The 16,042-nt window shown below is 36.7% G+C and overlaps 1 protein-coding gene across 13 annotated transcripts in view; it reads right to left on the minus strand.

Annotated features, from left to right (window-relative positions):
- Nucleotides 1-16,042, minus strand: part of ZGRF1 (zinc finger GRF-type containing 1) — a 98,731-nt gene that overhangs the window by 39,895 nt on the left and 42,794 nt on the right. For 12 of the 13 annotated variants that reach the window (XM_063723585.1, XM_063723584.1, XM_054554334.2 and 9 more), the window contains 6 exons: nt 8,833-8,983; nt 6,385-7,037; nt 5,548-5,686; nt 4,672-4,856; nt 3,123-3,319; nt 430-569 (listed from right to left, as the gene is read on the minus strand). In XM_063723585.1, the coding sequence (XP_063579655.1) occupies nt 430-569; nt 3,123-3,319; nt 4,672-4,856; nt 5,548-5,686; nt 6,385-7,037; nt 8,833-8,983 (1,465 nt within the window). The remainder of the gene's footprint in view (nt 1-429; nt 570-3,122; nt 3,320-4,671; nt 4,857-5,547; nt 5,687-6,384; nt 7,038-8,832; nt 8,984-16,042) is intronic. The other variant, XM_054554340.2, reaches the window with a different exon arrangement.

Raw genomic sequence — 16,042 nt, forward strand, 5'->3', positions numbered from 1 at the left:
TGAACAATGAGAACACATGGACACAGGAAGGGGAACATCACACATTGGGGCCTGTTGTGGGGTGGGGGGAGGGGGGAGAGATAGCATTAGGAGATATACCTAATGTTAAATGACGAGTTAATGGGTGCAGCACACCAACATGGCACATGTATACATATGTAACAAACCTGCATGTTGTGCACATGTACCCTAAAACTTAAAGTATAATAAAAATAAATAAATAAATAAAAATAAAAAGCCCTAACATCTTAAAAATATGTTTTTTAGAAATGGTCTAATTTATTATACAATTAGTTTATAATACATAGTACTATTAAATTATACTTTTAAAATTTAATATAAAATTCTTTAATATAAACAATTTATACAGCTGTATGTAATGGAGATATAAGGCTAGACTGAATCACCAGTATGATCAGATCAACTTACTTTTGCTATAAGCTGAAGAACTTTCCTTCCTACTTAGCTTAAGATAAAGTTTGGTTTTTGGTTCATTATAAAACTCAGGATTTACAGTAGTAAACTTCTTTAGTTTGCCATACTGTTTTCTCTGAAAATCAAATCCTTTTCTGAAAAGGGAATAATAAATAAAAATGAATTGTAATATTAAGGTCCAAGTTTTTTGAAAATCTTTAAAATACAGTATGAAAAGAACCAGGGTTTTATGTTTACCTACTTTCATACATGTATACAAAATATAAATATACTGTATCAAAGTAAGAAAATAACTCTCACAGAACTGTCATCAGTTTTAGAAGAGACTGAGATAGAAAAGTTTCTAAAAGATAGAACACCTCGTGTGCTTTTTAAAATTTTTAAATTTAATTTTGTTTATTGGTATATAATAGTTACACATATTTTGGGAGTACATGTGATATCCTGATACCTTTACACATTGTGTACTGATCAAATCAAATCAGGGAAACTGGGATATTCATCACTTCAAACACTGATCTTTTCTTTGTGTTGGGAACATTACAATTCTTCTCTTCTAGTTATTCTGATATATACAATAAATTATTGTAAACTATAATTTCCCTACTGTATTCCTTTTTTTTTTTTTTTTTTTTAACACTTTAACCAACCTCTCTTCATTTCCCACCCCTTTTTCTTCCCAGCCTCTGGTAACCACCATTCTACTCTTACTTCCATGAGATCTGCTTTTTTAGCTCCACACATGAGTAAGAACATGCAATATTTGTCTTTCTGTATCTGGCTTCTTTCTTTTTTTTTTTTGAGACAGTCTGGCTTTGTTGCCCAGGCTGGAAGTGCAGTGGCATGACCTTGGCTCACTGCAACTTCCACCTCCTGGGCTCAAGCCATCCTCCCATCTCAGCCTCCCAAGTAGCTGGGACTACAGGTGCAGGCCACCACACCTGGCTAATTTTTGTAGAGACGAGGTTTCATGAGATGACATTTCATCATGTTGCCCAGGCTGGTCTGGAACTCCTGCGTTCAAATGATTCACCCACCTTAGCCTCCCAAAGTTCTGGAATTACAGGCGTGAGACCATGCCTGGCCTTTGGTTTATTTCACTTAACATAATGACCTCTAGTTGCTGCAAATGACAAGATTTCATTCTTTTTTATGGCTCAGTAAGATCCCATTGTGTGTGCGTATGTGTTTATATACATTTTCTTTATCCATTCATCCATTGATGGACACTCAGGTTGATTCCATATCTTGGCTATTGTGAATACTGCTGAAATAAACATGAAAGTGAAGGTATCTCTTTGATATACTTATTTCCTTTCTTTTGGATACATACCCAAGAATGGGATTGCTGGATCATATGATAGTTCTATTTTTATTTTTTTGCAGAACCTCATTTTCTAAACTATAAAATGGGAATAATTTATTCCGATATCTCCATCTTACGGGCTATTATAATAATTACATAAAATAATTCATGCGAAGTGCCTAGTTAGAAGAGGGCCTGGCATATATCAGCTCCAAATAAAAATCTTACTACTAAATCACCATGCAAATAGTCATTATATTTATTTTGAATAATCTAAACTTTTATAAGACATACTTCCAAAAAGTAGCATTCTATTATCCTATAAGCTATGTAGTTCAGACATGCAAATGATCACTTATTTATTATGCCACACTGCTAAAAATTATTCCCATAGTTTGTCGGATAGGGTTTCCCTTAGGATTGTCGAAAATAGCCCCGACTATATATAAAATGAGTTAGAAAAATAGCACCCTGCTAGTTATCCTGATATTGCTCACATTGTTTGATGTTTAGAGGGAGCCGAAATAACTTTAAAGACTTACTCCCTGGCTGAGCATGATAGCTCACACCTCTAATTCCAGCACTTTGGGAGGGTGAGATGCGAGGATCGTTTGAGTCCAGGAGTTTGAAACCAGGCTGGGCAACATAGCAAGACCCCAACTCTACAAAAATTTCAAATTAGCTGGGCATGGTGGCATGTGCCTGAAGTCCTAGCTACTCAGGAGCTGGGGCGGGTGGAAAGCTTGAGCCCAGGAGTTCAAAGCTGCAGTGAGCTAAGGATCACACCACTGCACTGCAGCCTGGGCAACCGAGCAAGACCTTGTAACTATATAATTTAAAAAACTATGCAGCCATAAAAAATGATGAGTTCATGTCCTTTGTAGGGACATGGATGAAATTGGAAATCATCATTCTCAGTAAACTATCGCGAGAACAAAAAACCAAACACCGCATATTCTCACTCATAGATGGGAACTGAACAATGAGAACACATGGACACAGGAGGGGGAACATCACACTCTGGGGACTGTTGTGGGGTGGGGGGAGGGGGGAGGGATAGCTTTAGGAGATATACCTAATGCTAAATGACGAGTTAATGGGTGCAGCACACCAGCATGGCACATATATACATATGTAACTAACCTGCACATTGTGCACATGTACCCTAAAACTTAAAGTATAATAATAATAAAATAAAATAAAATAAAATAAAAAAATAAAAAAAAAAGACTTATTCCCATTTTGCAGGTTTAGAAACTGAGGTATTCCATCTTTTAAATAGTTTTCCTATCTTAATCTCTTTTAAAACTGATGATAGTTCTGTGAAGGCTGTCGTTCTCTTATATAATCACAGGCAATTATTTGGTACTATAAAACATACCTCACCAAAAGCTGACATTCCTCATAAAGTGGTATCTTTTGACTTCTTAAGTACAAGCCAATACTCTTAATATCACTTAAAACCATGCCAGGTTGAGCTCCTTCCTGTCTTGAATATCCTGGAGTCACGTCCTCAAGCCATTTAAAGAATTTACATCGATCAGCTTTGGGTCCATCACATGTATAAAAGAGACGACCCTAACGGGAAAGAAAAAAGATCAACATTTAGTGAAAAAAATGCTTTTATTTTTCGATTATTTTTGTGTTTGTCAAGGCTTCTATGAAGACTGCTTGGCATTACTGTACTCCAGTAAATTAGTCACTATACGACTTAACTTTATTATTAATTTAAAATTTAAAACCGCCTACTTTTCCATTTACTTTCTCTTTATCAAAAGATTACATTATTCTGAGAATAAAAGCTTATTTGAAAATTTGTTTTTCTGACTTAAAATGTTCACTATAAACAACCTGAAAACTGTCCAGAAACACTGAATATCTTATCCATTTATTTCTATCCTTTTTTCTCATTCGCGTAAGTACACACACACCACAACCCAAAAAGAACACATGTAAATTTTTTTAAAACAAAACTCAGATAATGATACATTACTCTGTAACCTAGCCCTTGTGCCCAACAACATAGTATGAGCATGCAACTATGTCATCAAATAATCTTAAAAAGAAAACAAAGACTTTTAGTGGCTATATTTTAGTCCACAGTTATATCACTATTTATGAATTTTTGCTTTTGACACCTAAATTTAAATCCAAATTTACACACTTAGCTAACAATGAAGTGTGATATACAAATGGTGGAAGCAAACTGTATTATGAATGAAAGCACAGTTCTACAATGAGTATAAGTCATCAATCAACATAGATTTTACTAACCTGACTTCCTCCATAATATATTATTAACAATATAAATTAAGTCAGCATACTTTTCTATTCCTCTGGCCTTATCTGTTACTTGTACTGGGGATTATATGGTAAACTAGTTTCAACCTTCGTTTCTTTCAGGCTCATTTCTGAATTCTCTAAGCTCTCAGGTTGGAACATATCCCCTTTCTCAGTGATCTCACTGTAACTTGAGCATATTCCTCCTATTTTATCAATTACAGAAGTATGTAAAATTTTCAGCTGGGCACAGTGGCTTATGCCCGTAATCCTAGCACTTTGGGAGGCCAAGGTGGGAGGATGGCTTGAGCCCAGAAGTTCAAGGCTGCAGTGAGCTATGATCATGCTACTGTACTCCAGCCTGGGCAACAGTGAGACCCTGTGTCTAAAAAAATAAAAATAAATAAAAATACTACACAAAAAGTTCCTAAGCAACTTGAAGGTTAATCTTAACTCATATTTTTGTATCCTAGAGCACAAATCATTCTTTCAATAAAACTTTGAGAATTTAATGTACGTTACGTACCAACACCTCAAATAGAAAGCTCTTAATCAAGACTCACTCTTTAAGCTTATCATGAAGTAATAGGTATCTAAACCCTTTATAAGACAAGTATTTGGTATGGTAGGGGGAGGGGAAGCAAGAATACCTTATTTGGACCTTCCTTTTTAACCATGACAAGTTTTGCAGGTTGACTATGATGGCAGGATGGTACATTATTTTCTACGTTTTTCAGTTTCTCTCCCTTCAATGATGTATAAAATGATATGTCAACTTTTGAAAGAGCTTTGTGCAGGTTTTGTGCTAACCCAAACAGCAATATATTTAGATGTTCTATAAAAAAAAAAAAGAGCAGAAAGTCAAATACAAAATAATTTTGTTTGTATCACATACGTGCTGTTTGTAGCTAAATTTGAATAGCCTTTAAACAGAGTCATATATAATAGGAATATCCATTTTTAAAAGTTATTTTCTGCTAAATTTAACAGGTCATTTGTAACACTTCTAGTTAAAAAAAAAAAAAAAAAAAAAAAAACTCTTAACTTTCAAAAGATAATACTGGCCAAGTGTGGTGGCTCATGCCTGTAATCAAAGCACTTTGGGAGGCCAAGGCAAGTAGATTGCTTGAGCCCCATGGTGAGACCTCATTTCTGCTAAAAATACAAAAATTAGCTGGGTGTGGTGGTGTGCACCTGTGGTTCCAGCTACTTGGGAGGCTGAAGTGGGAGGATTGCTTGAGCCTGGAAGGCAAGGTTACAGTAAGCCAAGACTGCTCCACTGCACTCCAGCCTGGGCAACACAGCGAGATCCTGTCTCAAAAAAAAAAAAAAAGAAGATTGTAATTTCCCACTTTTAAAACTCAGTTTTGATCTGAAATTAGAATAAAAGTTACTGTCAAAAACTAGAACACACGAAAAATAAGGTATTTAGTATGAAACTTCACAATATAACTTATTAAACCCTCACAATTCTACTACTTACATGAAGCAGCAATCATGATACAATAAAAACACAACAGCCATACCTATGAGGCAAGATGCGAAAGTCCGCTTATAATGAGCAGGAGACTGAAAAACAGCTGGTATGTGAATTTGCCTTTGGGGAAGATAAGCAGATTTTATTTTCTGCCCACTTGGAAAGCATAGCTCAGAGCCACTTATCTCCTGCAATGGAATAATTCAAGTTATCATAGCAACTCCAGAAAAATACTGTTTACTAAAGAGTAAATTATTTTTCATAGACTTTTTTTAAAATATTAATTTTTCTTTTGATTTCTAGGATCCTTGAAAATTACTTACAAATTTTAAATGAGAAACCAAATATAGCAAGAATAGCTACGAATGGCAATTTTAACCCTAAATAAGAGTAACTTTTCTTATCTGCCCCTTAATAAGTTTCTATATATTTTTTGCTAGGAAAAATTTAACTGATGTGAATGGATCATTATGTATCTTTATTTCTGGTTATGACTATAATAAGGATTATTCACAATTAACATGAAATAAGACGCACCTTTACCCTAATGATGACTTCATCAGCAAACACAATTGACAGTCAAAAGTAAAAACAATCATTGTAATGGTAGTAGTGATGGAAACAAAAGTAGGAGCTATCTCGTATTAAGTACTGATAATTTACCAGACACTGCACCAGATACTTTCAAATAAATCATTTCATTCAGTGTTCACTACCATTACAAGAGATTTTAAGTAAAGGATGATGTGACTGTAGCTCAGAGTTAGGATCAAAAAAAGTCATCTGTCCAAATTGCTCCTATGCAGTACATTTTGGTAATTCTTTTGTTGAAATTCAGACAATAACTATTGGAAAAATGCACCACAAGACCAGTACATTTCCTCACCTGTAAATCCTTTACACTGTAGTTGTAGCAGGTAGACCCTCCTAATACATTTTTAACTTCCTCTGTCTTAGAAGTCTGCTTTAAATTCAGAGAAAGTACTTTCTTTCTGGAAACCAAATCTTGACTGCTAAAATCCTGCTGCTGTTGATAGAGCATGCCTTTTATCATTTGCAAATGCACAGAGTCTAAAGAGCTTTCATTGACAGCATCACTCTGTCTTTTACTTGTGTCTCTAAAATGCATCCCAGAAACAGCCTCAGCAAAGAAGCCATCAGTTATTCTCTTATCAACTCTGTTTGGAGTAGCTATGCTGCATTGGGATGTGTTTTGATATTTCAACCACTTGCTCTGAGTAGATATATTATTAAGAAGTGAAGCATCCCCTGGAGTCACTTCCCTAGATTCTTCAGAGAAAGAGGTTTCATTTTGGTCCTCAGGCTCAATGCTAAAAGAAAGAACTGCCGACTTTTCACGCAAGTTGAGCATGGGGGAGCCAGAAGACTCATATGTGTTAGAGTTGATCATATACGAATGAGAGTCTAAGTCAGGTGGCCCATCAGTAGGTGGCAAAGTAATAAGTGGAAACTGGGTTCTACTTAATAATGAAAGCCTTTGAAGATTCTCATTCTCCAGAGAATGGGATTTTTTCATCCCTGAAAGAAAACAGAATGCTGATTAAATAAAAATGTTCTACTAGTTATCACCTAGGCTCTAGAAAACAGTGGGTATACAAAAGCAAAAAGTAGCAACTTGCCCTGAAAAAAAAAAATCACATTATTTTATTTCCTTAAAAGAAATTAATGGTTTTAACCTCAAAAAATAAAGATTTCAAAGCTTAATTCATATATACTGAAACATTCTTAGGGTTGATGAAGTCCCTCTTTTTCTTCTCCTCCTTAACTAACGATTTTTTTCCTAATTACTAAATTATGTTTATATAGCACTCAACATTTTCAAAGCACTTTAAAGCTAACAACAACAAAAAATGCATCATTCTCATTTTACAAATGAGATTACAAAGGCTTAGCAGTAGCATAACTACTAAGTGGCAGAGTCAGGATAAGAACCTAGACTAGTTTTTTATATCTACTCTACATTCTTTCTCCAGAGACTGAAGCTCATGGTTCATTTATATGACTATGTGATTGTAACTTCCTTTACATATTTTTACACTCATGAATTATCATGTTACCCTTCAGAGTAAAAAAGATTTTAGCTTTATTTTGATCTAATGGTGTTTGATAAGAGTTTAACTGGTAAACTCATGGCAAATTCTATCTGAAAGAGTTTAATGATTCCTTCTGTGTGTCAGCAGCTTTAGTGATATATTCCTAAAAATCTAAGAAGCAGTAAATATTTGTTGAATATATAAACAAATGAATAATACTATATCAGAATTATGCAAGCTTATAGTTTTTATCTGACAATACTATGGATTCCTATTTTATAATAATGTACCTTCCTGACAGAGTTTCTATTTTGTTGGAAATACACTCTGGAGATCATCTGGAAAGTAGCAGAGCAGTAGGTGAGCCAATGAATATTCTTTTATAAAGTGCTATGCTGTAATTCTAACAAGTCAATCAAGTAACACTGACAGAAAAGTTAAAAATCCATTAAAGTAAAAGATTCATGGTATAACTGTGAAAATCATCTACTGTTCACTACCATATCACTTGTTCTTGAATACCCACTCCTGTGTATTTGATTCTTCCCTACCTTGTTGCCTTCTACCAACCACACCCATAAAACCTCTAACCCAACTACCAATTCACATTACAAAATTTTTTGTATCATCCATCCAAAATCAAAAAATTATCTACAACTCACCCCTCACCCAACATAACTTCAGAATCAGGGGAAGATATATTGATGAGATTATAAGAAAAGAGAAAAAAAGAAATTTTAGTGAAAGGGATCCTAGAGAATAGTATTGTATTCATCAAGAAGCAGAAGCTGACTCATAGTGAAGGGCCAAAATATGTGAAAACCCAGAGTCCTAGGAATGCAAGGGTGGTAGCAGCAGTTGAAGAGTTCAGGATCCCAAAGCAAAAAGAGAAACTAAAAGGTTTTGCTAAGGTCAACCAATGGTGTTAATGAGACACTTGCAATGAGTCATCCCTCTGGAACAGGAAGGGGCTGTAAAGGGGTTACATGCTGGAGTTACAGCTGTGAGAAGTACTGACAATGGTAGAAGATACTTTCAGGGGTCTGTGTTGACAAAGTTGGGAGGAGAAACAAGAAGGAACTAGATAGCTAGGAGGGAATATTGTATCTGGAATAGCTATCTATGATAGAAACAGTTAAAAGGAAGAAAGGTTATGGAAAGGCTTCAAGGGATATGACACTGAATCTGGTTCTAAGACATATTTAGTGTAATAATCTCTCAAATAAAAAACTTCATCTTAAATGAATAGACAGATATTAGAGCAATGTGGTAACGACTACCCTCCAAATTGAGAAAATGAAGATCATCAGGTAAAGTTCTTGCTTTCAGGGATGTCTCAGAGAATTCTACCATGAAGTCTTCATCTCTTGAGTTCAAAGAAAAGGTAGAAACAGGGCTCAACGTAGAGACGTTTTGTTCTGGTGATGTCACCTATACAGAAAGAAGAATCAAAACTACAGACCAAAATCTTCTGATTTTTTTCTTTAGTTTGAATGAATGCTAGTAATCTATATTATAAAAATAATGATTTAAAGCACATTATGTAGAGCTATGGTGGGGGCAACAACTATAAAACTTCTTCCAAAAAGGACAGAATAAACTTACTAAAATCAACAAGAATAACAGTAAAATACAGAGCATAAAATCTTTTGGATTTATTTGAAGTGGGTCAGATTTTGATTTGGACTGGTCTGGGTTATTAGGATTTGGTCCTGAAGATCAATTGCCATTCTAAGGGGCTCAGGCCAAATTAGACCTCATGTTTACAGCTGTGAAGGTCTAAATCCCTGCAAACTCAACGACTGAACAGTTTTCTCTTATGTCCTCAAGTCCATAGTTGATCTAAACTTCAAGACATTGCTCCCAAATGAAGTGAACTTGTTAAATATATGCCAGCTATACAGTTCATATGTTATTCTTGTTAGAACAGCATTTAATTTTGCTGCTGCTTCTTCCAGAAATTAATCATCTTAAAATCTAATATGATGATCAAATAATATATATAATATATATATTTGTATAAGCACAGAAGAATAAAATTTGGAAGAATACATACCAAATTGTTAGAGTGGCTTTTGATGGGAGTGGAATTGGGGGAAAATCTTTTACTTATAACTTCATACTCTTGTAAATGATTTGAACTTGTCAAAATGAGTATGTTAGTGAGTGTATGATATTTTCCTTAACAAATGACAATAGCCAGGCGCAGTGGCTCACTCCTGTAATCCCAGCACTTTGGGAGGCTGAGGCGGGTAGATCACCTGAGGTCAGGAGTTCGAGACCAGGCTGGGCAACACAGTGAAACCCCGTCTCTACTAAAATACAAAAAATTAGCCGGACATGGCGGCATGCGCCTGTAATCCCAGCTACTCGTGAGGCTGAGACAGGGGAAAGACTTGAACCTGGGACGCGAGGTTGCAGTGAGCCGAGATCACGCCATTATACTCCAGCCTAGGCAACAGAGCAAGACTCCTTCTCAAAAAAAAAAAAAAAAAGACAATAAAGATTCAAAGTTTATTCAAAGTTTATAAGCTTATATATACATTTTACAACATTTTCTTGATTGGCTACTGGGTTCTGGGTGCTGTGCTAGGAAACAAAGATGTGAAAAAATACTCATGATCCCTGGACTCAAGGAGTTCAGTTCAGTGGAAGACAGACAAATGGGAAATTACAATCATCATCATAAAAATAGTTTTATTATATTTCTGAGTTCTTACTATATGCCAACACTATATATTTTTAACTTGTTTAATCCTTGTCACAACCATATGAGGTGGGTACTCTCATTTTTCTTATTTCACAACTGGGAGAAGTGAGAAAAAGAGCAGTTAAGCACTTAAATTTGCTTAATTCATCAAGCTTATAAGGGAGTTCAAATCTAGCCAGTCTAGACTGTATTGCCTCTTTAATAAAAATAACAGTAACAGGCAGTACTTACTGAGTACAGTATTCTGCTCTGTTCCCCTATACCCTCTCCAGAAACTTGCCAGAGTTCTTTCTAAAATGTAAGTTCGATTATTTCACTCCTCTGATCAAAACCCTCCAATGGCTCCCAATCTCTCTTAAAGTACAAGGCAGCTCTTACAAAGTCCTAGGCAGCCCTACCTCATCAGCCCCTTACCTCCTGTTTAACCTCACTGCCCATCACCCTCCCCCTCACTCACTCACTCCATGGCAGCCTCCTTGCTGTTTTACACACCAGCCATCATTCTTCTGCCCCAAAACCTTTGCTCTTGCTATTCCCTGTGCCTGGAATGCCTTTCCCCTAGATATCTGCATGGCTCTCTCCCTCTCTTCATTCAGATCTCGACTCCAGTTGTCATCTTATCAGAGAGGCTTACCTTGCCTAAAATAGAACTCTACTCCCATGTGCACTCCCTATTCCCCTACATACCAGTGTCATTCTTCAGAGCACTTAAGACACTCTGAGGTGCTGTATATTTATCTATTTTCTGTCTCCTTTAACTAGAATGTAAGTTCTATGAGGGAAAGATCATGCCTGCTTTATTCACAAGCCTATCTCTAGACCAAGAACAATGTAACATAACAGTAATTGCTCAAGAAATATTTGTCAAATGAGTGACTGATTAAATAAATATGCTCATTTTAAGGAGTTTGCTACATACATGGTCTCCACTTTCTTACCTCTCATTCATTCCTTTTTTTTTTTTTTTTTTGATATCAAGTCTCACTCTGTTGCCCAGGCTGGAGTGCAGTGGCGTGATCTCGGCTCGCTGCAACCTCCACCTCCCCGGTACAAGTGATTCTCGTGCCTCAGGCTCCTGAGTAGCTGGGACTACAGGCGTGTGCCACCACCCCAGGCTAATTTTTGTGATTTTAGTAGAGATGGGTTTCACCATGTTGGCCAGGCTGGTCTCAAACTTCTGACCTCAGGTGATCCACCCAACTCGGCCTCCCAAAGTGCTGGGATTACAGGTGTGAGCCACCACGCCAGGCCTCATTCACTTTTTAAATGACTCTAAACTAATTCTTACCCTATTTCATTGAAATTGCTCTTGCCAAGGTCACCACTGACCTCCAAGTTGCTAAATGAAATGGACATATTTCTGTCCTCATTTTATTGGATGTCTCAGTAATAATTCACATAACTCTCTCTATCCCAATTCTTGATACAAATATAACCCATTCTCTTCCCTATGCTCTCTTTAAATGAAACCATCCACTCTTATTGCTTTAAACTTTTCTTTGTGCAAATGACTCCACAAATATCTCCTCTAAATCAGACCCTTGTACCCAACTTCTTACTTAGCATCTCTATTTGATGGTCTCACAGGTATTCTTTATTTATTCCTACGTATTCACCAAATCTGCTCCTCCCTGCTATGGAGAGAATTACGTACCCACGAAAATGTATATGTTGAAGCCTTAACCTCCAATGTGATTATATTTGAAGACACGGCCTTTAGGAGATAACTAGGGTTAAATGAGGTCATAAGGGTGGGGCCCTTACCCAACTGAATTAGTTACCTTACAAAGAGAGACAACAGAGAATTCTCTCTCTTCAAATGCACACAAGAAAAGGACACGTAAGGACATAGGGAGAAGGCAGCTATCTGTAAGCCATGAAGAGGGGCGCATCAGAAACAGAATTGGCTGGAACCTTGATCTTGGACTTCTAGCTTTCAGACTGTGAGAAAATTAATTTCTGTTGTTTAAGCCACCTAGCCTGTGGTATTTTGTTATGGCAACCCTAGCAAACTAATACACTTCCCCATCTTGCTTTATTCAATGAAAATTGCCTCAGTCTGCCCAGTTGTTTTTCTTCTCCCTTTCTTTCACCCTACTCCTTACATTTAATCCAGTAACATCCATGATTCTACCTCCAAGATTTGTCTTAAACCCATCAACTCCACTATACTTTCACTGTCACAATCCCTACTTCAAGTCACTATCATCAAAGCATCCTCCTAACTGGTTTCTCTGCTTCTACCACTGTGTCCATCCAAGCCATCTTCTATATAGCAGCCAGCAAAAACTTTAAAAATATAAATTGAATCATGTCACTTCATGCTGCATCCTTCAGTGATTTCCCAGTGGCACACACAATAAAAATCAAAGTTTTGATTTTATTCTGAACCTGGCCTAAAGACTCTATGTCTATGTCTGGCCCAGCTGACCTGTCCAGCCTCATTAATTACCATTTTCTGTTTCATTCACCACAATCCAGATACCTTGGCCTTCTTTCACTTCCTCAAACTCACTCAACTTTTCAATCTCAGGGAATTTACACATGCTGTTTCTTTGCATGGTATGCTCGGTCCCTCACCGTTGTCAATGCTGGAGAAGCCCTCCTTTATGACCCATTTTATTTTATTATTTATTTATCTATTTATTTTAAGACAGGTCTTGCTCTGTCGCTCAGGCTGGAATGCAGTGGTGGGATCACAGCTCACTACAGCCTTAACCTCTCAGGATCAATTGATCGTCCCACCCCCGCCTCCCGAGTAGCTGGGACTACAGTTATGTGACACTACACCTGGCTAATTTTTAGAGATGGGGATTCCCTGTTGCCCAGGATGTTCTCACTTGAATCCTCCTGCTTTGGCCTCCCTTAGTGCTGAGATTACAGGTGTGAGCCACCGTGCCCAGCCTAATCACCCATTCTAAAGTAGATTCCCTTATAATTTGAGAGTACGTTCACAGATTTCCTACCTGGTAATTATCTCAATTTATTTGTTTGTTTGTTTATTCTCCTGATTAACAGCTCCCTCCCCTGCTGTCCTTTAAGGCCATATCTGGTTTGTCCATCAATCTATACCCAAGTCTTACAAGTCTTCTGACACACAGAAGGTATTCAATAAGTACTTTTGAATTCTTATTTATTCACAAATTTTATATTCAACAGTAAATTTCATAGTCTATTTTACACATGTCCTGCACATTTCTAACAAATATCATTTGTTACTATTGTTGGGATTCTTTTTCTATTATATTTTCTAATTGGTTAGGAAAGCTATTAATTTTTTAAGTTTTTTGTTTTCGGTTTTTTTTTTTTTTTTTTTTTTGAGACAGAGACTCGCTCTGTCACCCAGGCTAGAGTGCAGCAGCATGATCTTAGCTCACAGCAACCTCCACCTCCCGGGTTCAAGCGATTCTCCTGCCTCAGTCTCCCGAGTAGCTGGGATTACAGGCACATGCCACCACGCCCAGCTAATTTTTGTATTTTTAGTAGAGATGGGGTTTTACCATGTTGGCCCGGCTGGTCTTGAACTCCTGACCTCAAATGATCTGCCCACCTCAGCCCCTCAAAGTGCTGGGATTACAGGTGTGAGCCACCATGCCTGGCCTAATTTTTCAAGTTTATCTTGTCTTCTGGTCCTTTCTAAAATCCCTTCTAAACTTCTAAGTTTTAATTGGTTATTTTAATTCTATTTCTTCCTTTATAATTATGCATGTTTCGTTTCCTGTCATATTGCAAAGATCAAAACATCTTTAAACGACAAAGAAAGCAGTCATCTACGTTTTGTTAGATTTTAACAAAAATTACTCCACAGGCCAGGTGCGGTAGCTCACGCCTGTAATCCCTAGCACTTTGGGAGGCTGAGGCAGGCAGATCACCTGGGTCAGGAGTTCGAGACCAGCCTGGCCAACATGGTGAAACCCCATCTCTACTAAAAATATAAATGACTTATGACTCACATTTTTTACATTTTAATATCTTTGAAATAGGGAAACACTTTAAAAGTGATGACATTTTTACATCTCTATAGCACAGGCAACAGTTGTGACATAGTTGTCATTGCCTGTACATGTGCAAATGTAATGCAAATTAGTCATACTGTTCATCTTAATAATCACTTAAATGTGAATTCGTCTGTGCATTGCTAATATCAAACACGTTCTAAGTTATTTTGCTGTTTAAATGTCTTCAAAAGATTATACTATGATTTAGCCCTGAACAAAAAATTATTATGTTCATAGAAAGGCAAGAGAACAAAGCAGTGTAATATACAATTAAAAACTGTGCCCAACACAGCATAGTGGCTCACGTCTATAAACCCTGCACTTTGGAAGGCGAAGGCAAAAGGATCGCTTGAGGATAGGAGACCAGCCTGGGCAACATAGTGAGAGCCAGTCTCTACAAAACATAGATATATATGTTTGTGTGTGTGTGTGTGTGTGTGTGTGTGTGTGTGTGTAATATATATATATATCAAAATATATGTATGCCCAAATAAGCTTAAAAGCATTCTTTCAATAAATATAACGTTAGAAGTCTAAGTGAAGATTAAAAAGTTCTGGAGATCCATTTCAAAACAACGTAAATATACTTAACACTATTGAACTGGTTGAAATAGTAAATTTTATGATATATGGTTTTCACCACAGTAAGTATTTTATAATGTTTTTAAAGTCTAGGATATAAAACATTGTGTAATGTTTAAATGACTGCTCTTCTTTCTTAGTGCTATATAACAAACTGGTGCTTTTTACAGTGGTAGTATCTCAGAATTTGATAAAAATACAGAATTTTTTGTAAGCCCAGAGATTGCTACGTGCAAGCAATGTCACGCTTATTCAAAAAAGCACTTATCTGTTTGTAGATCTAATCATTTTGTTTTAGAACATTTTTGTAAACTCAGAATATAAAGCATATAATCATAACTGATGTAGATAACAATAACTAGAAATAAAAATAATGGACATGTTTCTTTTTCAATATGGAATACCTCTAAATTGTGTTCTCCTCTCAAAAAATAGAGGATGAGAAACAGAAACTCCATCTTTGATGAAACTAAGAAGCAATGGCAATCCTGAATTACAATATAATATTAAGAAGATGGGGAATAGTATAGACTTGGCAATATCAAGAAAATCCAACCAAAGCACCTAGTAAAGGAAAGCCCAATAAGAAGTAAACTGATTTGCCCCAATAACCATAGAAGGGCTCAGAAACTGAAGGCGACAGGTGTTGCTGAAAGTAGGATACAATGGACTAAAATATTTGATAGAAAATTCTAGAAAGAAAATCTAGAAAACACTGGGGGGAAAAAGCAACAAAGAAATATTTTTTTAAAAAAGGTTCATAAAACAAGTAGATTTGTATTTACAGGATGAAAAGACCCACTGAGTATACTGTATTAATGAAACCTGAAGGAAAGCACATGACAGCGAAATTTTAGAATATCAGGATTTTTTTTTTTTTTTTTTTTTTTTGGAAACTGGGTCTCACTCTGTTGCCCAAGCTGGAGGGCACTGGCACAGTCTCAACTCACTGCAACCTCTGCCTCCCAGGCTCAAGGGATTCTCCTGCCTTAGCCTCCCAGGTAGCTGGGATTACAGGCACATGCCACCACGCCTGGCTAATTTTTAATTTTGTGTAAAGACAGGGTTTTGCCCCATTGCCCAGGATGGTCTCGAACTCCTGAGCTCAGGTGCTCTGCCCACCTTGACCTCCCCAAGTGCTGGGATTATCTAGCACTTTGGGAGGCCACTGCGCATGGCCAGGAATTTTTTTAAAGTCAT

The sequence above is a fragment of the Pongo abelii genome, chromosome 3, assembly GCF_028885655.2.
Source record: "Pongo abelii isolate AG06213 chromosome 3, NHGRI_mPonAbe1-v2.0_pri, whole genome shotgun sequence".
Classification (NCBI taxonomy): Eukaryota; Metazoa; Chordata; class Mammalia; order Primates; family Hominidae; genus Pongo; species Pongo abelii.